This window comes from Chinchilla lanigera, unplaced genomic scaffold (assembly GCF_000276665.1).
Source record: "Chinchilla lanigera isolate Chin_1 unplaced genomic scaffold, ChiLan1.0 scaffold00069, whole genome shotgun sequence".
NCBI lineage: Eukaryota > Metazoa > Chordata > Mammalia > Rodentia > Chinchillidae > Chinchilla > Chinchilla lanigera.
The window spans coordinates 5,108,949-5,133,404 of NW_004955470.1; the positions used below are offsets into that span (position 1 = coordinate 5,108,949).

General features: G+C 42.2%; 1 protein-coding gene across 3 annotated transcripts in view; it reads right to left on the reverse strand.

The window, feature by feature from the left end:
* Window positions 1–24,456, reverse strand: part of Mgat4a (mannosyl (alpha-1,3-)-glycoprotein beta-1,4-N-acetylglucosaminyltransferase, isozyme A) — a 128,565-nt gene that overhangs the window by 48,492 nt on the left and 55,617 nt on the right. For all 3 annotated transcript variants that reach the window (XM_013522736.1, XM_013522737.1, XM_013522739.1), the window contains 3 exons: window positions 17,734–17,901; window positions 15,204–15,344; window positions 6,975–7,108 (listed from right to left, as the gene is read on the reverse strand). In XM_013522736.1, the coding sequence (XP_013378190.1) occupies window positions 6,975–7,108; window positions 15,204–15,344; window positions 17,734–17,901 (443 nt within the window). The remainder of the gene's footprint in view (window positions 1–6,974; window positions 7,109–15,203; window positions 15,345–17,733; window positions 17,902–24,456) is intronic.

Here is a 24,456-nt window from a genome sequence, read left to right on the forward strand (position 1 = left end):
CACTGACTATACCCCTAGACCTTGCTTTATTTTGAGACAAGATCTCATTCAGTCATTAAGTTGTCCAGATTGGGCTCAAATTTGTGATCCTCCTGTCTCAGCCTCTCAGAGTGCTGGGATTACAAGTGTGCTCCACCACACCCGGCTCCAACTCTTACACTGCTAGGAAATAAAGAAAAAATGATGGGACCACATTAGAAGGACCGAGTAGCCAACTCAAAAAGAGCTCCCAGTAATCAAATCTGAAACAATTTGAGCAACAAAATGAAATTCGACAGAGAGATACACCTACAACTCAACTCCGATATAAGCAACTGACAGTGAAGATACAAATGGAGACAAAATGACGGAGCTACAGAATCACTACTTGGAAAAATAATTATTGAAAAGAGTCATCAAGGACGCCAAATCGTAAAAAGCTAAGGTGAGAAATAGGTATTTGTGTGAAAAAAAATTTCACAGATGAGCAGTAATGAAAACACTGTACACGGCAGCCTGTCGCTAACAGTGCTCAGAATAAAACTGACATCAGTTCTTATATTTAAAAATAATGAGAATAAATCCACTTAACATTTTGGTCAAAAGGTTTGAAAAGTAAAAAATGGAACTGAAAAGGAAAAAAAAAGTCATTATGTTAGAACCGAAGCATTAACAGATCAGAAAAAAGAAAATTAATCCGAAGACAGTTTCTGGGATAATAAGAGTTCGACTGCTAATTAGCCGATCAAAAGATAGCAGGAAGGCACGGGTACGCATAAAGATGGGGAAGAATAACCACAAACAGAACAGAATGGCCTTTGCTAGATTCTCTATAAAGCAAATTTTAAGACTTGGATGAAAGGGCTGGATGATTTTCTAGGAAAACATTTTGTAAGTAGCTCTTTGTGTCCTAAGATAAAAAGTTAGCATCACACTATCTACCACATTTCCCCCAAAATAGGACCTAACCAGAAAATAAGCCCCAGCTTGATTTTTCAGGACGCTTAAAAGTCCCAATTAAGATCAGCAGCCAGATGGATGTATTTTGTACGTCCACTGCAACACACAATGGATGTATGGAATTATCAGATAACAATATTAATATAATTAAAAGTAAGTAAATAATATTAGTGACACTAATACTTAGAATAAATGGTAATATCACATGTTGGGGACCAGGAATTGTAAACTGACACAGTTTGCCCTAGGTTCTCCTTACCCTGCCCGCCTTGTGCGCCAGTTTTGAAATGTTGCAATCACCTTCCTCTCTGGGTCGGTGAGATTAGCAAGGGCAGGGTGGATCTTAGATTGTTCCCTTCATGACATTAAATTTGCCCATTCAGCCACTACTCTATGCTGTTCCGGGAGAAACACGGCACTCCCTCCCCTGCACTGGCTCAAGAACAGTGCCCGGCTTGGGCCATCTTTGTCTCTGCCCACCTTGAGGCACTGACCCCCCAGCGCCCCCATCACGTATTTCTAAATTTGTTCCTTATTTCGTCCTCTTGCCGCACCCCTCCTACTGGTAGCTGGGGATCTTGGCCAGGTCCCCGATGATCCCAGTCCAGATGACGCATAAGTAACATGCATCCTGATACTGAAGGGACGTGGTCCTGTCTAATACAAACCTTCGTCATCCAACACATCGTGTGCCGTAACGAGGCACTGTGAGAGGCTACCTGGATGACAACTGCTCGTGTAAGGACAGCTCTACTGCCAGACACGAGCGGCTAGGGCCAACGGTTCTATAGGAGATTCAGGCCAGAATTCGGGGTTTGGAAAGTAACGATGATGTTCCAGAGGAAGATGACGTGACTGTATTTGAGTAAATGTAGGTTTTACATGATTACGTGTAGATTGCTGTACGTGAAAAAATAAGACATCCTTGAAAATCAGCCCTATTGCATTTTTGGGGAGCAAAAAATAATGTAGGATCTGGTCTTATTTTGGGGGAAATATGATATACAGAAACAGTATGAAATACATCACTAAGCGGGTACAACAGCTGGCTCGCCACAACTGCAGCCTATGGAGATGTTAATCCTCTGAGCGGGAGACAGAAGCAGACAGGAGACGGCTCCACGTGTCCACCCCACACACATGTAACATGCAAACCATGTGATCGCATTAGCTATCTGAAAATTAAATACATAGTAGATAGTTTTTCCAAATGCTGATAAAATATACAACAGAAAATAAGAATGAAAACTAAACACGTCACAGTACTTTGGTTCCCTCTGGCGATTCAACTTCTGTATTCATTTATAAATTTACCTGCCTTGCGAATTTCTGCCTAGGCTGGGATAACTGTGCTCTGTTAAACCAATTTTGGTCAAAATGAAGAAGGCACGGCAAAAGCCTCGGGCATTCTTACTGTAACACACAAAGCAGAATGGGCACAATGGTAAAAACACTGAAGCTGGCCTGGGTAGGACAATTCCAGCACCCTGGGAGGCTGAGGCAGGAGGCTGGCAAGTTTGAGTCCAGCCTGGGCAACGTAAGAGACTGAGTGACACCCTGTCTCAAAATAAAAAAAAAAAATAAAAAGGGCTAGGTATTTGGTAGTTCAGTGTGAAGGCCTCAATTCAATCCCTAGTATTGTAAAACAAATAAATGAAAGCAAATTTTAAAAAGAGAAGACTTGATAAAATTACAATTGTTTTCATACACACTAAAAACTCCATGAGTCTAGAAATTCTCTAAACTCACCAGGGATATACTTCTAGCATGGTAAGCTGGTTACATCACTGTACTAGTTCAACTTGAATTGGGCTCTGGAACGGTCCAGGCAGACTGCAGCTACACTGAACAGCGCAGCGCAACACAGAGATGCACGATCCAAGGTTCTCTTCCCCAGCTCTGAGCAGTTTCCATGGCTACTGCGAGCACCATCCGCTGATTACGGTTCGGGGCATAGTGTGCCTGAAACCTACCTCAAAAACTCATTTCCTCTTTCTAAGCCACTGGAAAGGCATCCAGCCATACACTCCTGCATCCACTTGATGGACCTTTCAGTTTGGTGGTAGTTACATAAGATTCAGGTGTTTTTGAAAAATATACAGTCTGTACCAGTCAGGATCAGAGATGGACACTGGTAGGAGAGTCAGAGAAATGATTTGCTGTAAGATGACCGGGTAGGGATCATCTAGGGAACATGAACTTCCAGTTTTGCCAAGGATCCAGGCAAGGAAGATATGGAAATAAGCCTGCGCCACAGCCAATGATCACAGAGCATCGAGGGCCACCGCTTGACAACCCCCCCCAAGCCTCTGTACCTCCCCCTGGCTTCTGGAAGGACACCGGCACCTCCTGGGTATGACCCGAGTGACTGTCCACAATCCTGGCTTCCTTGTGTTTTCTTTTATCTTGTTCCTGGCACACAGAAATATTCATGGATCCTATATCCAGCCACTCCGGTAAACTACCTGTTATTTCTAGGAAGTTGCCCATTCATTCTTTTGGGTTTCCTGTGCTATCTGAAAATAATGTAGCCTCATTCCAAAGTCCAGATAAAAATATGCAGGTGGCTGAGACCAGGTCACACGCCTGAGCTGGTAAAATAAATATTTAGCATTTTTAATTTCCAGAGCAAGAAAGGGGCACTTTATCCAACTGAGAGTCAGTGAGACGAGGAGTCCCCAAATATACAAATGCAGCAGGGAAAACATGTTTTGCTAAAATCAAGAGTACACTCTAGGGAAATATTTTGCAAAAAATGATCATGAGTGATAAATACAAATAATAATTTAAGAAATATATAAGACCATAAAACGTGGCATACAGGCAACAAAGAATCATCAGAATACAAAAAGTATAATTAAACCCCAAGTAAAAACAAATCTAGGAACCGTATCATCTGAACACCACACTTAAGAGTTGACCCAGGACCGCTCGGGGCAGCTCGAGCTCATTCCACTCAACCCCTTGTGAGAGTCACGGCAGAATCAGAGAACTTTCGAATAAGCAAAGAGTCGACTGCTTAAAACTTTACATGTTCCAAAAGTGTCTCATCATATGCCCAGGGGGCCCGTAATGGTGAAATGGCCAGAGAGGAACAAAGAACAGAAGTATAGCTAATAATGACTTTTCTGTCTCTCCTCTCCTCCCAGAGGGATATCTTATGGTTCTTTGCTTTTAAGGAAAAACAAACAAACAAAAAAACAACCCACAAAGAACAGAAAGCGACATAAGAAACAAGGATGATAACCCTTGACTACCCCGTGCAGATTCTCCACTTGTTTTTCATCCTTCGTGTGCTCACGCTGACACTGGCCAGAGATAACGCAGGCCTTTATAAAAACTCCTAATTTACTTGGAAATGTTTGCAAAAGATCTATTTCTGTTTGCCTGAGTTAAATTTCAAACAGGAGGCAGGGAATGCCTTCACAGAAAGTGACGAGCTGGGGTTTGAAAGCTGGAAAGGAAGGGGAAAGGATGAGGTAAAGCTGCAGGCTCTGGAATAACAAACAGAACCGGGGACACACCAGATCTACACACCGCCTGGGAGCAGAATGGCTGCGGCACGTCCCAGCAACGCTATGCACAGCACGCAGGAGTCCCAGAAGAGACGCAGGCCAGATTTGCCAAGTTCTGGAAAGATTAAGCATTGCCCGTAAGTCATTCAAATGTCATTATCAAGTGAGCGGGTTGAATGGAGGGCTCAGGAAGAACGTGGGGATCTGATCCAGACACCATCCCACATGTAGATCAAGTCAAAGCCACAGAACACGTGCTTGTTACTAGTGTCAGAGCAACCCCAGACTACCAGAACTCTGAGGAGAAAACTATAATCAAGGTAGAAAATCCGATACAGTGATGAGTAATTTTTCATTGCCAAAAGCAAGTCGGTGAACTCTTCTATCCTTCTGCTCAAGACACATGTTCTTCATGGAAATTTTATGAGAACACACAGGAAAATGCTGGCAAGGGATTCTGCGGAGACAGGAACGCCGCTGCCACATGCGTGGAGTTTACAGTTCACACCTCTCTGTGTGTGATGTCACCGTGCCTCTCTGAAATAATGCTGAGCTCCAAAGGGGCGATGACATCATTCTCGTCACAGAGATGAACAGGAAAAGTGGCACCAAGTGGCAGAACCCAGCCCCAAACACAGGTTCCCTGACCCCACCCTGATGGGACTGCATCTTGGTGGTCCAAAGCACCATCAAGGAAAGAGGGTCTCACATCTGTGTGTGTGCTGTTCTCCATTCTTCAAGCACGTACAGATGGTTCTTTTTCTATAGCTTTCATGCCCTTTTCTGAGGAAACATTAATATATCCTCATGGTAAGTAAACTCGAATTTTACAAAACTGTACACAATAGAAAATACCATCGCCCCATAATCTCTGCTCTCAAGGTACCTGCCATGAATACTTTGAAGCATATTCTAATACTCCATTGTCCATGTGTAGTTTATAAATATATGCTAAGAGCTATATAAATGTGTGTCTATATTTGAATGTATTTCTCTACTACTTGCAAATGTTTCCACTGGATCAATTTTTGGAAGCAGAACATTGAGTCACAGTGTATACTTTACGAGTATCTACTGCCAAGTAACTTTCCAAAGAAACTGCACCCATTTCTGTTGGTATATGCTCTGTGACTGACAAACGTGATTACTTAAAATGTAAAAATTCTATGAAAGGCAAAAAGCACCACAAGTTGATATAAGTAATAAACCGAACAAGATATTTTGGTTAATTCCCCTCATATATGAAAATTTCTTGCAAATCAAAACAAAACTTAAAACAATGAGCAAAGGTAATAAAAATATTGCAAATGCATACAGTCAAAAAAGCAACATTTAATTCCACACAGTAAAGGAGTCCAAATGGAACAAAAGCAAAGCATTATTTTTCACCCATCAAACTGATTTAAAAGAATTGAAAGAATAGAGATACAAGTTCTTTGGAAGAGAAACAATTCAATTTTTGCAGGCCCTCTTGGCTATGTATGAATATTTTAATAATTACAAACTGAGCCAGAATATGAGTGCATGATAACTTATTTATAGAAATGCTCAAGTGCACTGCTGATAACTGTAGGAACTTAGAAACAGCTTATCAATAAAATATTTTTAAAGTTACGTTTAAACCATACAATGGAATAGTTCATGGGCATAGAATGATATTTGATAATTTTGGCATAGAAAAGCGTTCACAACACTAAAATCCACACAGAACAATCTGCTCATACGTGTGTATACAAGCTATAGGAAAACTGTCTTAAGATATAAACTATTAAGGTACAAAAATTATAATTCTCTCCACATGCAGGAAAGACAGGTAGGCTCACGTGAGTGTTTTGAACAGTACGTGTGTATTAAGGACACATTAAGACCATTACCATCTGAAAAGAGATGAGAACCCTGAAAAAGTGGGAATCAGAGGGCCAGAACTAGATTACGTCCTAGATGTTTTCCTATTCTGAAACTGAGTATGACAATTTAGAAAATACTATAAAGGAGTTGCTTCCTGTGAGTTAAAATCTTGCTCAAGAGTTATTGTTTTCCTAGATCTTTCTGGGAGACTAAAATACAAGAAGTGTCTTCCTCATTCACGTGATTTTTTTACTGCTCTAGTGACAATGATAGTTACATCCTGGGAGGACAGGGAGGGCTGGAGAAAATGAAGAGATGATAAAACCCTAGTCCAGGCTAAACCATTTTTAGGTTTCAGGACTCCCAAGGAAAGAACATCAGTGCAAATCTCCAAACTTAGGCCTCAGAGCTAGAAACGGGGATTCACTCTTTAAGCTCTAGGTGCATAATATTATCCTACTGACATCAAAGATTACTATTGTGGGTTTGTCAACACAGAAGAGAAGTTAAGGCAAACACGGCACATCGGATTTACAGTAAACTATCAGACAGTATTTATTACCTAACCTTTACTCACCACATTTTAAGCGCTCGTAAAAGCATACCCAAATATTCAATTGCAGCTTCAACTCTTTGCTTATGTATTAGTAAAAAAAAAGGTTAAATAATTACCTCTCCTATGAAGACTACTATAACACAGTCCAACTTCTCTTCGGGATACAGATTATCAATAAGGGAATGAAGAGTTTCTACGAGGTAAGATTTAACTTCTCTCTTCACTGTGGGAATTCCCATTACTATTGAAACTGAAACAAAATAATATAGTAATTACATAAAAGTGTGTTACAGGACAATACAGAAAAACACTGCTACTTCAAAAGTATCACACCTTCTTAAACTGACAGGAATATTTGAGGGATTCTATTTCAATTGTGGAAACAAAAATAATCAAAGGATACAAAGGGCATACCTAAAATACTGTTTTTCCCACCTAGCTTGCCTATTAAAAATATGTAATGTCAGAAGACAGATAAAAATAAAAGATTAAACCACGCTAAAAATGAGTGCTGTAAACAGCAGTTTTATAATACAGCAAAACTTAGAAAAATAAACATTCAAAAAATAGTATCTTCCATATCAACTCCGAGGGAACCATGCACTGAGAAGAGTACAACATCACTTCTGAGGTTTCCTTGCCCAAAGTGCATAGACTCAACCTAGCCAGACACAGTCCGGATCAGACAGATCCAGACTGGGGTACAGTCCACAAAATAACCAGCCAGTGCTCTTTCGAGGGCCAGGGTCACGGAAGACAAAGAATGGAGAACTGTTCTGGGTTACAAAAGGCTGAGGAAACACGAAAAGTGAAATACAGAATCCTGAGCTGGATCCTGAGGCAGAAAAAAATGATGAAAATGGCAACACCTGAATAAGAGCTCAGCTTAGTTAACATCCTCACATCAATATTCATCTCTAAGTTTTGATCCTCTACCATGGTTGTACGGCTACTTGGGGACACCCTCTGAGAGCATAAGGAAACTTTATATATATCACACGTCTAACATTACCATCAATTCTACTCTATTGCTTGTTCTGAATGCAAATCTGTTCCTACATGATTAACATATTAGGGAACAATTTAGACACAATGTGAATTTTACATCTGCTCATATAAAGAGTCTCCTCTTATAGAACTGATAGTATTCAAAATGAGCTTTTAAAAATTTAACCTAAAGTCCTAGTGTTCTATGTGCTATAGGTCAGCAGCAAAGTATTTTTCAAATGTTTAAAATAATTTAATTATGGGACAATTTCTTGGAGATGCTATAAAAGAATTCATTGAATTCTAAAGCTGGAAGGAAGTCTGAAGATCACAGATCAATTCATCTACCATCATGATTTGGAAGACAAGAATACTAAGGTACCCTGGGTCAAGGAAGCTGGGTCAAAGGAGCTGCCTGCAAGGTTCTAGGCCATGTCCGCTCTCTCCTTTGAGGAAGGAAGAGTTATCAGTGACTTAAAAAGGAACCTGATATACATAGTCATGCACATCTATTAAATGCAACACTCTACTCTATGTGTTGGGCATATAGTGGTCAGTAATATAAATAAGACCTCTGCTCTCATGGGTCTGCCTAGAAGTGGGGGCATAAAGCAACAGTGTAATCGTAGAGGATGATGTGAGCTATACAAATTTAAATGAGGGCGTTTCAGAAGGACAAATGAACAGGGTAGGGAGTGGCTCTATAGACTGTGGTCACAGAAGGACTCTCTGAGACCAACGGAGCTGTGGAAGCTGAGGAAGAACATTCTAGAAGAGGAAACAGCAGGGCCCTGAGGGCATAGTGCTCTTGACATAATAAATTGCCAAAAGAGAATATATCTGAAGCAGAGTAAGCCTAGATTCAGATATTCGGTCAGGGGTTAGGTCACATATCACAGACTTCAGTTTGAATTCTGAGTACAGGAGAAAGCCATCTAAGGATGTAGGCAGGGGAGTGACATCTAATTTGTAATTTGAAGGAATTACCAAATTTTGTGGAAAGTATTGTTTTCAGAGGAGCAGCGTTTTGGGGAAGGTCAGTTAGGAAGCTACAGCAGTAATTACAGGAGATGGAGGTCTGAAGAGGCGGAGATGAGGAATGGGTTTGGGACTGACGGGAACCACCGCCCCCCAGGGGCTGAAGCTGGGAGAGGCAAGCCAGGGTAGGGTCCTGGACGACTCAGGAAGTAGGCGGGAAAGAGCTCCACATCCGAGGGGGAGAGGGCGACAAATCTGGATTTCCATTTTGACCACGTTACCTTATGATGCTAAAAGAGGATGAGCTACCCCGGAAGCACATTTCCACATACTTTAATCTGCCTCAGAATTTAAATCTGGAATGTTTCAAGCCGGGAGTGTACTCAGTGTAAAGGCGCACCCCACATTTCTGAGGCCCGAGGTTCCACCCCCAGCATCACACACACACTCTCACACATACTGCAAAATACAGGTTAAAAGTAGAGTAACGATGCTATGAAGCATTCCTAGGCTGTGCTAACTCATATGAAAGACTTTGTTTAAAGAAAAAGCAAGACACACTGTTCCAGAGTTCACAAACAAATGTGGTCTAAAGTAATAATGCAAATTCTCCATTCTCTACCACACTCTCGGGATTTTTCATTTCTCTTTTATCTTGCTTTTGTTTAGGTGGCATGTTTAAAAAAATAAACTACTCTTTTCTCAAACACACTCTCTGTTTTGATGCTGAAATTTAAATTCTTTAGTTTAAACCAAGACACTCAAAAGACTCCAGAAACACTGAAAATGAAAGTACTAAATTTGACCAAACTTACAGAATTAGAGTAATTATGCTGTGGTATTCACAAAATGCCACAAAATAGGTGGCTTTTCCTGCCTTCTGAGCCCACGGCAAAACTGCGCTACTTGGTCCCCTTCTGGTTAGGAAGAGTGGGGACACAAACATGACTAGTGAGGACAGCCCGTGTACGAACACGTGTGACCTCTGGGGTGGGCGCTCCTGTGTGCAGCCTGAAGCCTTCAGGTTGTCCTTTCTCCTGGGCAGGGCAGCCAGTTACACTCACAATGGCAACTGCTCTGCCTGCCTGGACCCTAAGCAACTGACCAGTGGGAGAAAGGAAGAAGCCCCTCACCCATGAAAGGCTTCTATTAGGCAAACACATAAATATTTGCTATGTAAACCACCGAGATCTGGGGGTTGTTAGGTACCACAGCATAACCCAGCCTGTTCTTGTGTGACAAAAAAATCTTCTGTGAGTTACAGTCTAAGAAATATTTGTATCCTGAGGGACTGGCTTTCAGGGGAAATACAAGGTGTGCTAAAAAAAAAATACAGTGAATGCTTAAAAAATTGTTTTAAACTTTTATTATAGTAAAAACCACATTGTCATTCAACCTAACATACTCTGCCTCACTTTGAACACCCTTACCCCATCATTCTCACCACTTTCTGAAGCAGTTTTAAAATCCTCTTTCCTGCCTAGCTGTTGCAGCTGCCTCAATGTCCCGAGTCAATTCAAAACATTTCTCTTTCACGGTCATTTGACGTTGGGGGAAGAACAAGCAGTTTCACAGTGCCACATCCAGTAAGATGGGTAAGGACACATTATAATGTTCTTTACGAGCCTGACTTTCCACTGGATGGCACCTGGCAGCAGCATTCACCGTATTTACCACACCTGGTAAAGACCCCAAGGAAAGAGGACTCGCAGAACTGCTTCAGAAAGTCGCAAAAACGATGGGATAAGTGTGTTTGAAGTGAGTAGGAGTATCTTGAGGGATATTTATGGCAATGTGTTTTTTGCTGTAATCAAGTTCTAATTTAAACATTCACCATATATTTTAATCATATCTCATGTGTCAGCAAAATAAACAATATGACCGTCTCATAGAGAAGGAAGAAACCAAACGGAACAGAACCAAGGGGTTGGCTAAGTATTTTGTTTCATGAACTGTTCAACATTTCCAACTCAAGCATTAACTGGGTGTATGTAATATTTACTATGCATGAGACAGACTGAAAAGGCCCCTACGTGTGCTTATGACTTGATAGACAGCAACTGTTGCTATTTCTGTTTTCTTTTACTTTCCTAGGCTTTCAAATTCTAGTACATATTTCTTTTAAAATCAAGAAAAATGTAGGAACAATCTTGATTTGACATTCTCAATGTTTAATTAGTTTACCTTCAGTTATAACTAAATTATGTTCTTTTTTAAATATTGGCTGACAGTCAAATATGTTTAACCTGTCATGTTCCCTTATGACTGGACTTTTAGTCATCTATTCCTCATTCCTTTCCTTATAGCCCAAGATAATATTCAGATTCTACTTCCTTGGGGCCCTTTCTCTGTCTCCATCTTCCCTGGTTTCATCTTTCTCTTTTGCTGGAAATTAACTTCTGGGGAATCTTCAAGGCTCAGCCCTGGGTCCCAGGTGATCCATTCACACACGTCTTCCAACAACCATTCATCCAGGAACAATGACTCATAAAATCAAATCTAACTCAGATCTCATCTTGGAGTCCCAGATCTTAATATGCACTGAGTTGATACCTTCACTGCACTGTGTCAAAATCACCCAGAAACTCACCCTATCCAAATGTCATGTATGATCTTCTCTTACAAACTAATCCAGTAAAATATCTGTCACCTACCTGCCCACCAACCATCCATTTAGGCCGTCCAGAAACCTAGGACTTATCCTTGACCAGTCCCTCAACCTCAGTCCACACATCCACTCAGCCCACTAGGTCCTCTTCTCTATGTTCCCAAATATTCCCAACAACCCTGAATCCATCTTTCTTCCATCTCTTCTACCTAATCCAAGTTCATCTCCTCTCAGTGATCACGAAAACAACCAACCTCTTATCTGATCTTCCACATCTGCTCCTCACATACCTTCAACCATTCTTCTTATTGCAGGAAATGTGACCTCTGCAAAATTCAAATCTCATCAAGTCATCCTTGTAAGTCCTGTTGAAAATGTTTTAGTAGCTTCCTACTGCTCTTAGGACACAAACCAAAACCTTATAACTGGTCTGAAAGGCCCTTCACTGCTTGGCCTTGATTTACATTTCCAGCCTCATCTTGTTCCTCACTTCCCTCACTCTACACTTCACCTCCAGAGTGAAATATTTCTTTCACCTTCTAGAATATTCCATGCTTCCTTCCATCACAAGATGGCTGTGGTGCACTTCTGGTTTTCTGGAATATTCTTTTCTCCCACTGTGATAGACAGAATGACCTCCCAAAGATGGCCATGCCCTAAATCCTGGAACCTGAACACATGACCTCACAGGGGGGCCCTTATTCTTGAAATGGGAAGATGGATCGGGAGAGATTATCTGGTACGCTCACCATAACCACAGGGGCTGAAGGGAGGAAGAAAAAGGGTCAGGGTGAGAAGTGGGGATGTAACCGCAGAAGCATGCAAGAGGGTCACAGTCAGAGAGCGAACTGAAGACAGTATGCTTGGAAGATGAAGGAAAGGCCCACAAAACAATGTAGGTGGCCCATGAAAGCTGGAAAGGACAAGAGAATGGATTCACCCTGGAGCTTACAAGAGGAACACATCCCCGACAACACCCTCATTTTAGGACTTGTTTTCTCCAAAGTTGTAAGATAACAAATTCACGTTGTTCTACCTCACTGAGTTCCTAGTAACTTGTTACAGCAGGAATAGGACGCTAATGCACCCGCCTTCATCCGTAAGTGACACAGTCCTCTGGTCTCGGGTGAAGTGTATTGTGCAAACTTCCCTAAACTCTTTAATTAGGCCACGTGGCTCTTTCTTGGGCTCTCAAAGCATCCTTCACATCATTAACTGGGGCTGTAATCACACAAGTATCTGAGTAATTATCTGACCAGTGCATGTCTCCTGCACAGTGAGAAGCTCCTCAAGACTAGGACCCATGCGGAATCCTGTGGACCCAAGTCCCTAGCAAGGCCTGGCACATGGCAGGTGCTCAGGCACTTGGACCTCACCTGCTATCCCCCATGAGCATGGTGCTTCCAAATCAGGGGACCACCCGACTTGCTTTTCTACAGCCCCCAACTCTGCTCCGAGGGGCCTTTATTCTGAAGAGCAAGGTGCTTCTTCAACTCAGAGACATTTTCTTCTGGTATTTGACTGCTTCCTCCGCTCGGCTTTTTGCTCTCTCCTGCAAGACCAATATTCTGGAGCCGACTTCTCTCCCCTCCCATGCCTTCTGCACTTTATGCTGTGCACTGGAAGGACTCCCAGCTCCACCCTTCTAATACTAACGTGACCTTTAGCTACCTGCTCTTAATCGGGGCACCTAGAGGGGAATTTGAAATCTGATCATAGAAATAAAAGAGACAAAGGTTTCTAACTGATCATTTGAATCTCATTGTTTCATGGGCGAGCTGTCCCCTCCCATTCCTCTGAAAACACCACGGCTACGTGTTGCTGGGCCACCCGTGGTATTGATCCTGGCCTGCGTGGGCAGGCCCGCCCATCCCTCTGTAGCTGCGGTGTCTGTCCACTGCCTAAGTAAACTATGTGGGAGACGGCGGCGGTGCTGCTCAGAGGGAAGGCAATATTTTGGGCAGAGTACAATTCCAGCCCTCCCTGGGTCGGGGGCGCTTGGAACAAAGCTCCCCCTCTGTAGCCTGAGGAAGGCACCATTGCTCCCTAATCAATCAGCCTGGATGGAACAGAATCTTTGGCAGGCAAGCTTTCTGTGAGCTAAAGAACAGAAGTCCTTTTGAGAGAGGGTCTTTGCTATGTAGTTCAGGCTGGGCCTTGAACTCTCGGTGATCCTCCTGCCTCAGTTTCCCCAGTGCTGGGATTCCAGGTGTGCGCCACGATGCCAGGCAAGACTTAGAAAGTTTTAAATGACTTTAAAATCACTTTCATTTTGTTTTCATTTCTTCTTCTTACTAGTGAAGATATAGTCTAAGCCAATAAAACCACAACTGGTTAAGGCATCTTACCTAAATACTATTAAAAGGAGAAATACAGTGTTTGTATCAAAAATAACAATGTTCTAAAGCAAATAATGAAGAGTACTAACATCTTGTTAGTCTATGCATCTAGCATCTGCAGAATGTGTGGCCTCAATAAATGTTTCTTGGATCAATAAAAAAATGGAAGAATAAACTAACCTGAACATGATGCTCTAAGACCTGACACCTCCAGCCAGGTGTGGTGGCATTTGCCTATCTTCCCAGTACTACGGGAGGCTGTGGCAGAGGATCACAATTGCCTGAACAATTCGTTGACTTAGCAAGACCTTTTCTCAAAATAAAAATTCACAAAGGGCCGGAGATGTAGCTCATTGTGAAGGTCATATGTTCACTCCCCAGTCCAAAAAAAAAAAAAAAAAGTTGCCACTCTTTGGGAAGATAGCATGTTATTTTAAATGATGAGTAAAATAGAAACATAGCAGAACTAAAAACTGGATGAATGTAAGACTTTACAAGTATAGAGTAAGAAATATGAGAAAATACAACCAAAACACAAGACAGGACAATACTTAAGACTGCTCTGGAGTCAACAGCAGACTAAGAGCAGCTTTTCATCAATATTAATTAATTTCAGTATCTATGAACTAATCATTTTGTCTCATTTACGATTTGTAAGGGGACAAAATAATATTTTAGTCTCTGTATTCCAAAATCCACAAAGAGCCAGGTGCAGTGCACCTGAAGTTCTTGGGAGGTTGAGGCAGGAGGATTACTTGAGCCTAGGAGTTCAAGATCAGCCCGGTCAACATAAGGAGACCCTGTCTTTTCAAAAAATTTAATAAATCTAAAAATAAAATCCATCCCAAAAAAGGATAACAAAGTCAAAAGGAAGGAGTAAAAAGTATAAGAGTTATAAACAGGTCCCCCAAGGAAAATTCAAGCAGCTCAGTGGCTCTGACAAAGGAGAGAAAAAATATAAAATATCTTATGGGTGTATAAGACAGAGGTAGCAAACCACAGTATTTCTACGACTGCATAAAAAGTTAAATAAGACTACTTAATAAGACTACTTACATCTCTGTAAGAAAAAGTAGGATGGACATAGACCATAGTCAAGCCTTCCCAGCATGACTGTGAGAGTTATTAATGCTGAAATAAGATACAAGGGAGAAGAACCACCCTCTACTTCACAAATTTTAAATAGAAAAATGACAAAGGTCTAACCAGTTGGCTCCCTGATCTAGACCTCTCTTGATCTTCTTTACAGTATTATTTTAGTCTACGGAGAAAAATGCCCCACTCCTTTCAACCTGGGGATCGGAATGAGTTCCAAGTTACTGAGCACAGAAAAAGAAAGGACCTTTCTCCTTGTGAGCAGTCAGACACGAATGGTCACCATCACACATCAAGTCACAAGTCAGACCAGTGGCACAGCCCGGACACCAACGTACCTCCTGTCCTCCCACCGCCTATCTGCACGGCGGGCTGAAGGCTTCCTTCATTTTGCAGTAAGTGAGGCAAATGATAATAAATACTTGGCACTTGAAGAGCTTTTTTGCTTGTTAACTCTTTTAGTAGCTTTAGGGTCGTATCTGAAATGCAAAAGTCTAATTAATCCACAGGAACACTTTACCTTGTACAAGTTGCTGATTTTATAAACAGGAAACATTTACAGAATGTCCTTTCCTAATATGCTTTGGAGAACAGGCCCTCCACTTAAGATGCAAAAGACCCTGGCATGATCCGGTCTATCAGAGTCGTGGTGCAGAGCGAGCGGAGGTTGGAAAAGCACTAGGACCAGGACGTGGTGCAGAGCGAAGCCTCAGAGCTCAGCCCCGGGGACCAGACGCCAGCGTGCAGTCCACTAGGACAACGTGCTGACAGCAAGCACGCCGACCCCGAGTTCCCTCCCCTTTATCTGCTAACGTCTTACCAACATCTCCCATGGAAGAGCCATTTTCTGAAACACTGAATTGAAACAGGACAAGTTGAAAATATTCAGTATAGATCACAATCTTCAAATAGTTTGTCTTGTTTTTTTAGGTGAACCAGTAAATGATGTAATGTGTTATGAAATAAAACCTAGATTAGCCAGGCATGCACACGCAATCCCAGCTCCTCAGGGCACTGAAGCGGGAGAACTGAGTTAGTGATCAGCCTTGGCAACTAAGCAAGACCCTGTCTCCAAAAAAAAAAAAGGCCAGAGTATAGCTCAGTGGCAGCAGGTTTGCCTAGCTTGAGGCCCTAGGTTCAATCCCCAGAACAGCAATTAAAAAAAAAATGTTTAAATAGTCTTGGGACTGGGGTGTAGCTCAGTGGCACAGCACATGCCCAGCATGGGTGAGGTCCTGGGTTCGAACCACAGCACAGGGTAGAGGAAAAAAAACCACTTGGTTCAATCATGAACTATTGTTTTAAAATGTCATTAAAGTAGGATTTAACTTCTGCAAAATATTGTTTTCATTAAAGTAGGATTTAACCTTTGCAACAAGGAAGCTACAAGTAAGGACTTGTACCCTCAACTCCTTTGAAAATATACCCAGCATCTCTGAGGCTGAGGCAGGAGGATCATATGTTTGAGGCTGGGCTGCATAGAGAGATCCAAGCCTGCCTGGACTATATAGCAAGACCCTAGCTCAGAGAACAAAGAAGAAAATGATGAATGAACTCACTAAAAAATACAAATCACCATCACATAAGAAAAGAAACTTCAATTCTAAGAATAAAGAAATACAAATTTTAATATGCCATTTTCACCTATCAAATTAGCAGATTAAATAGCAAATATTGGTAATAACGCAATAAATGTCTCAGTTACTTAGAACAGCATCAAAAGCCCTAAAAAATTCAGTCCTACTACTCAGTAATTTTCCTTTCAAGAATCTAGCTTTTGCCAGGCAAGGTGGTGCATGCCTGCAATCCCAGCACTCTGGGAAGCTGAGGCAGCAGGATTACAAACTCAAGTCCAGGCTGGGAACCTCAGCAAGACCCTATCTCAAATATAAAAAACTTAAAAGGGCAGAGGCGGCTGTGAATATAGTACAGTGAGAAGGCCCTGGGTTCAATCCTTAGTATCAGAAAAAAAGAAGAGCTTTTATGAATTCAACAAATATTTAGTAGTTTGTTTTTTTTTTATCTTGTTCTAGAGATGGCACCATGCTGTTTGAAAATCAATGGTCATCACAACATATACCAGTTTTGAAAAAAGTCACTGCCTAACGAAAATAAGGGCTAAAAAAATGCAACTGACTCATACACAAAGATGTTTACCACGGGGTCATAAGTTGAGAGGCAAAACAACTTAGGGAAAACTCCTTCGACTAAGTGTAAAAAAATGTTTATTATGGTATAGGGCTGACTGGGTGATTACAGCTACTAAAAGTAACATTTTGAAGAGTATTTAATGACAGTAAAAATGCTCATGGTATAATTTCAAGAGTAAACATTTTAAAGGAAAAAGATGTATGAGAAAAAAGGACTGGAAGGAAACAAAAAATCTTAACAGAAATCACTTGGCACCACGCTTCTGAGTGGGGTTTTTATCTATATCATTCCATAATTTTAAATATTACTGTGATATAATATAAATTTATCATCAGGAGGAGAAATTAGGACCATAAAACCTTAAAAATAAGGTAACATACTGGATCTCCAGATTAGAAAAACTCATGCTTTTGGATTTTTTTTAGATTTCATTTCATTCTGAATATGTTTTCACAAGATGAAGGTTCTTTAATCCTGTTCATGAAGTTTACATAACCGAAATTTAACTTGTAGTATTCTTTTAAAATCAAATTTAGCAACTAATAAAAATTATTTTATAATTTACTAGAACAGAAAGTTTGGTGTGCTGATTTTTTGTCTCTGAAAAGTATTAACACATGCTGGTTGATAATTACTCTCCCTGGCTTCCAAGTAACTTACTCCACATAGTCCCTAGAAAATGTTCTTTTTATAATACATAAACAGAATCACTTGTACCTGAAAATTTATTCAATGCATCCTTACTTCCATTTGCTTCTGCGCCCACACGCCGGAATTGTTGCACGATGGTACTTAACTCAGAAGAGCGCTGGGAAATTCTGTGTTCAGCTATTCGAAGACGTTCTTTTAAAGCAAGAAATTCTCGTTGATAAGCAATTAGTTTTTCTAAAGGCAAAAATAAAAAAAAGTCCTTAATACATTTTCAAAAAAAAAATACAAACAGAATTATAAGAGTGCTCTCAGGAGGCTGAGGCAGGAGAATCACCATGAGTTCAAGGTCAGCCTGGGCTACATAGCAAGATCATGTCTCACACCTCAACTCCAACAAAACACAAACAAAAAGAACTAGTAGAGTAGAAATTTTCATGCAAACAGTGAAATTTGTCAAAAGTAACACTTCAAGCATAACACTAACATTTCTCAAATGGTACAACTATGAGAACCATACTTGTGTCAACCAGAAAAAGCAAAGTTAACAATACACACTGATGGAATGAGTATAACATATTTCATAGTATAATCAATCATTTCTACAGGCTCAGTGCTTCCTCTCTACTTCTGATTCTTGAAGATGCTGGCCAAATTCCTGACTCCTATAAACTCAGTGAGCTAGGTGTACCATGAGCCTACCCGAAAGCTGTTCGATTTAATAATGACAGAATCACAGATCGAGACAAATTGGATTTTATGAGGATAAATGTAGGCATTAAAACAGTGGATACACGCAGGTGAGCTCAGAGCCAGCTGACACTGAGCCGAAGCCTGCGGGGGGACATGGGTACTAGGCAGGCAACCGTTCGTTCCCTGGCTCTCAGGGCTGCATGGGGAGTGAGGGCGGCTGGGACAGCCGGGTGGGGGCCTCACACCCTCCTCCTATGCAGAGAAAGCAGCGCTTTCAACTCCTCCACCAGCTGGCCAGCCATCAGCTACTATTGTGATAGTAGGTTTGCCATAACCTAAGCAAACCTGTTTAACAGTATGTACGAAAATAAGGAAATAAATTTAATGTAATAATCTCTGCTTTCTTCAATGATAAATTCAGTAAGAAACACACTTACGCAGCCTGGATCTGCACGCTTCCTAAAGTTGGTCTTGAGAACAAAACCACTGCAGATGCTGCTCCTCGTCCCCGTGTCAGGGGACACACAGTAAGCACCTGCTAGGGATTCTGTCCCTCTGGCTCCACAGCCCTGCTGGCCTACACTGAACAAGGACGCCACTCAAGTCACTGCCTTCCCCTAGGTCTGTGGGCTGCAGGAGGAGGGAAGCAGAAGGGGGTGGTGACAGGGACAGGCACACAGGGACCCTCAGGATGCCAGCCACGTTCTACTACTGCCCTGGGTGGTGTGGTTTAACACAGCTGGCTACTGTACATGCATGGTCCGTGTAAGTTCACATGGGAAGAAAAGTAAGACGTTACTATTCACAAATACAAAACTATAAAGAACCAGGTGCAATGCTACACACTAAAGTCCCCGATTCTTGGTGGGAAGCTGAAACAGGAGGATCCCTGGAGCCCAGAAGTTGCCCAGGAGACCAGCTTGGGCCACATAGTAAGAACCCAGCTCAGGGAAAAAAAAAAAAAAAGGAAGACTTAACCTTGCAAAAAGATTAAATTCTACCCTAAGCTAAACAATAAACTTATTCAAAACCTTTCGAAAAAACAATTTGGAGGGTGGAACGTTTGATGTGGGATTCTAAAATTCATCCAGAACAACATTTTTAAAGTACTAAGGGATGGTTTAAACGCCAGCATAATATTGACAGTGATGGGCTATGACCTGCTGAATAAAATAAGAATCCATGAGTCCATATCAATAAAGAAATAAAAACTAACATATGAGAGGAAGGCGTTTCTTACAGCAGAATGCTGCCTAATAAACACAGAAGGTGTGGAGGACTGACAACTGGTGGTCACCTTATAAGCCCCAGCTGAACTGAGTAAGCGTGGTGCTGGTGTGGGAGGCCCACCTGAAGACTGTTGCCAGCTGCGTAAGAGGCAGAACTGGAGAAGAAGAGAGAAGGCTGTTGGGAGCTGCTGGAGGCTGTTGGGAGCTGCTGGAGGCTGTTGGGAGCTGAGAAAAGGCTGTTGGGAGTTGGTAGGAGCTGTAAGCAGCTGTTAGTTCTTTTGGAGGAGCTCGTCGTGCTGGCTTTCCTGATGAACTTGTCTGTTTTCATCTTCTCAGGAGCTCGGGACCTGGTTGGCACTGAGAACAGCTTCAGTTCACTTTGGGGGAGCTCTGGTCCTCACTTTAAGCATCACTTCCTGGCTCCAGAGGGGAAGATGGCGCACTGCCCAGTCTCCTGGAGAAGCTTGCTGCGTTGGCTTTCCTGATGGGAACCCAGCTGTACTCACCATCACAGGAGCTCAGGACCTCACTGCTGCTGAGAAAGGCTATGGTACCTTTTGGGGGAACTTTGGTTCTTCTTTTGAGCATAACTTTCTGGCTCCAGTGTAGATGCCTCAGGCTGCTAGCACAGATCCTTCATCCCAGTGGCACAGACTTCCTAGATTCCACCACTGACCTTGGGCCTTCCCAGTACAGATCCATGAAACAGGCCTGGATGAGACGTTGTCATGGGCTCTGGGCCTCCAGTTGGATTCGTGGGAGACATCGTTATGGGCTCTAGGTCTTCAGCTGGTCGCATGCAGGGCATTATCTCGGGGTCCAGGCCCGCAGCTGGATTCTTTGGTCCTTATTGTATGCACAGATTTCCACAGATTTGTATATGATTCTCTGGGGGACTATTGTAAATAATCTTATCAAATACGTGTCCTGCATTATATTGTCTCCCCTTGCAAAGTAATCCCAAACCAGCACAGAAGGAATGACAGGAAATTGCAGAATCATCATGGCAAGATTGCATTCAGGCCAGTATCCAATGTAGATGCCGTAACTAGGGAGGTAAAAGTCCGACGACAAACAAGACATAAATGTATCTCAAAGTGTCTCCCCAAAGAACTCACTTTATATAATAAAGGGGACAATGCTGATCTCACAGTGGGGAAACCTGGCAGAGAGGTCACCTGGGCAGAGTGACCCGAGTTCGCAGAGACTGGGTGCCCCAAGGCGGGGCACAGAGACCTGGCTCGCTGCGTGGTGCTCCTGCAGGAAGTGCATCATCTAGAGGACTCTCAAGTGGTTCTAATCTGGAGGAAAGAGCAGACGCACCCAAGCTCTGGGGCTGGCACATCAGCACATGGCCTCTCCTTCAACAATGTCAAGGTCATCGAAGACAAAGGCTAAGAAAATGCCTGGGACCAAGACAACTAACTACCAAACACACGGCCAGCAGGCCTGGACTCAATTCCAACCAAAAAAAAGTGAGATCAAGAACACCGTTGACTAACAGAATCTAGACTAGAGCGCTGATCACATGGTGCTGCCATGACATTCCCTGAACCTGACAATGTACTATGGCAACAGATGGCCCTGGCGCTTAGAAAATAAACACTAAATTATGTAGGGGTAAAGAGGCATGACTGCTGCAATTCACTCAGAGGCTTCTGAAAAGGAAAAAAAACTCCTAGATTTAGAAAGATGATAAAGGCAAAGTGTTCCCAACAGGGGATGAGTGTAGAGAGGTTATGTGCTCTATCCTTACAACTCTTCCTGACTTCTTTCTCAATGAAAAGTTTTCAAAAGGTTAAGCAGGACTGGATGGCAGATATGGGCTCAGTCTTTGAGAAGCTTTGGGTGGGAGGAAGGGAAGGTCTGAGGGCAGTCTCTGTCCCTACATCCACTTTCTTGGTGCACATGAGAGAGAGAGAGAGACAATGTTTGTGTGTGAGTGTGCGCGCGCGCACACGCGCGCGCGCGCGCGCGTGTGTGTGTGTGTGTGTGTGCGCGAGCGCACATACTGAGCTATATGTGTGTGTGTGTGTGTGTGTGCGCGCACGCGCGTGCGCTCGCATGTGCTGGGGATTGATCCCAGGGCCTGCATACTGAGCTATATCCCCAGTCCTTTTAGATTTTTATTTGAAACAGAGTCATGCTAAGTTGTTGAACTGCCCAGGTTGGGGTTGAATTTTTGATCCTCCTGCCTCAGCCTCTCTGAGTGCTGGGATGCCAGCTGCGCACCACCAGGCCTGCTTCAGCACTTTTCTTTTTCTTAAGCCAGCCTCCCTGAGGAGCCAGTTTCACCAAGAAGCGGCAGCACCAATGCCTGGAGAGGAAGTTCCTTGATTCCAAAACACTCCACGGCTGGCTGTGAGGGGACATCAACGTACTTCTAGAAAGTCATGTAGAGGAGATCGCTTGGGCCTGGGGACTATGTGTAAGTTCACACATAGTCTAAGTCCACAACCCATGGCTATGACGTGCTCCAGACAGGCCACTCCCACCCAACTCATTTCCACCCTTTGTTCCACTGCATTCTCCATACCGGAAGTTTCCACAGCAGCACGACACACTCATCCTCCATCCGGAAAGCCGACTCGGCTTTCTAGAAGTTTCCTGTGATTTTCCCCATTCACATTTCCCGTAACACTAGACTCCTCTGTTGAAGAGAACAGAGCGCTGGTTCCCTGCAGTTCCATTCAAACCTCAACATCATACACCTAAAACCCTCAAAAGCAATGATGTGTCCCACATGCCCTATTTGCAAACTGAGTGGTAAAACGTGAAATCCCCATCAGCTACTCTGCATAACAAGGGCTCCTGTGAAATCAGTCCTTCACCCCTTTGGCCCTTCTGGCCCGCCCCACTCTTCAGGGAGAAAAGCAGCCCCACTTGGGGGAGATGTGTTCGGTCAGATCTTCCTGCAGGTCCAGGTGTCCTCGGAACAGGCATCCTCAGGGAGGATCCTCCAGTCCTGGGGAGGTTTGAGGGGGGGACAGTGTCCCGCTCTGCCTCTGTACCTGGCGCACCCCACCCCAGACAGTGCTTTGAGGGGCCAGCCCCTCAGTCTTCTTGGCACCAGCTCTGAACAAACCCGATTCCTTCCCACAACTCCTGCCCCCTGAATTTTGGTCCCTTCAAGCAACAAGTGACCTGGACATTTGATTCTAAAAACATGTGGGGGCCACTGCCAGAAACAAAGGGATTTCAATGCCGCTCTCTTCCTGGGAACCACTCAGCATTGCTTACTGTTTTTTTATTTAATGCAACCTGTTTTTAATTGTGGAAAATGATATATCCAGATTAGGCAAAAGTGCAAATCATGTTTTGTGAAGCTAAAGTTTTAAAGCATGAAAATTTCAAAATATAAAATGGATATTTGATCCTTTTTTTGGTAAAAATGGTAATTTCATTTGGTTCAACAATTTAAATAATAGCTCTGGGCTGGACAACTTAAAAACTGATCAATAAATAACAGTAACACAAAAACACTAATAACACCCACTGTATAGTACATCAAAACAGAATAGAAAACCTTTTTTCAAACAATGGTACCTTTTTATTAGCAACACTTGGGGGATACTACTGAATTCTATGGACTAACATTAAAATTAAACCCACTTTTCATGTTTTAATTTTTAAAATTTTAAGATAAGTTTTTTTTTTTTTTTTGGTACCAGAAATTGAACTCAGGACCTCACACTTGCCAGGCAGGCACTTATTAAAATAATATTCTGATGCTAAAAAAAATGTCCATCATCTGGGCATCTGGTTCATCCCTTCAACGTCACTGAAGCTTTTCATACAAGCAATATTAAGTGAAAAAGATACAACAGAAGAACTCCTTCAGCAATAAGTTTCCAAAATCCAACAAGCTGTACTTTTTAGGAACTATCACTGCCTTTGAGGAAGCGTTTTATTTCACTCTTTTTAACTTTACATTTATCATTTTTACATAACCAATTTAAAATAGAATTTCACCTGGATGAAACTGGGGGTGATTTCCCACTTCCAAACCTCTAAAACGAAGTAAAACCGCAAGAATTGAGTTCAGAAGGACACCTAGAAGAACTGAGGCCTAGACGAGCTGACAGACAGTATGCATGCGTCCTGATGAAAAATGCTCAAAGAACAGGTTCTGGACAGACAGACAATTCTAAGCAGAACGGAGACCAAACGTTACAAACCTGGCGTCTGTTTCCCCAGACTTAATCCTAACACTCCAGAGGCTGACGGAGGAATACAAGTTCAAGTTCAGCCTAGGCAATTTAGTAATTTAATGAGACCTTGTCTCAAAATTTTAAAAAATAAACTTAAAAAAAAAGGGCTAGGGATGTAGTTCAAGCCCAAGGTTCAATCCCCAGTACTGCAATAAATAAATAAATAAAAATTTATACTGCTGATGTCTGAGGGTATATTGAAAGGAACAGTTAATGCTTAAAATTTTTTATATTCTGACCAATTTTGCACGCTTGTATCTGGTAATCTGAGCAACTGATTTGAAGACAACAATATGCAATGGAACAACCACTGGTGAATTCCTACCATCTTGTTAGTGAAACTCTGTATTATCTCTAATGTTTTATCTAATGATTTTTTTTTATTCTCTTTAATGGTTTGAACAATCTTCCATCCTTACATCTGGTAATCTGAGCAATGTAGCTGAAGATAACAATATGCAATATAACAACCACTGTTAATTCCTATCATTTTGTTTTGAAACTCTGTATGACTTTTAATGTGCTTGCTTTTGTTTGTTTGTGATATTGGTATGCTGCTATTGTTCTTTTGTTTTTTTGTTTTGTTTTGTTTTTCTCCGGTACCGGGAACCGAACTCACGACCTTGCGCTTGCCAGGCAGGCGCTTTGCCGCTGAGCTA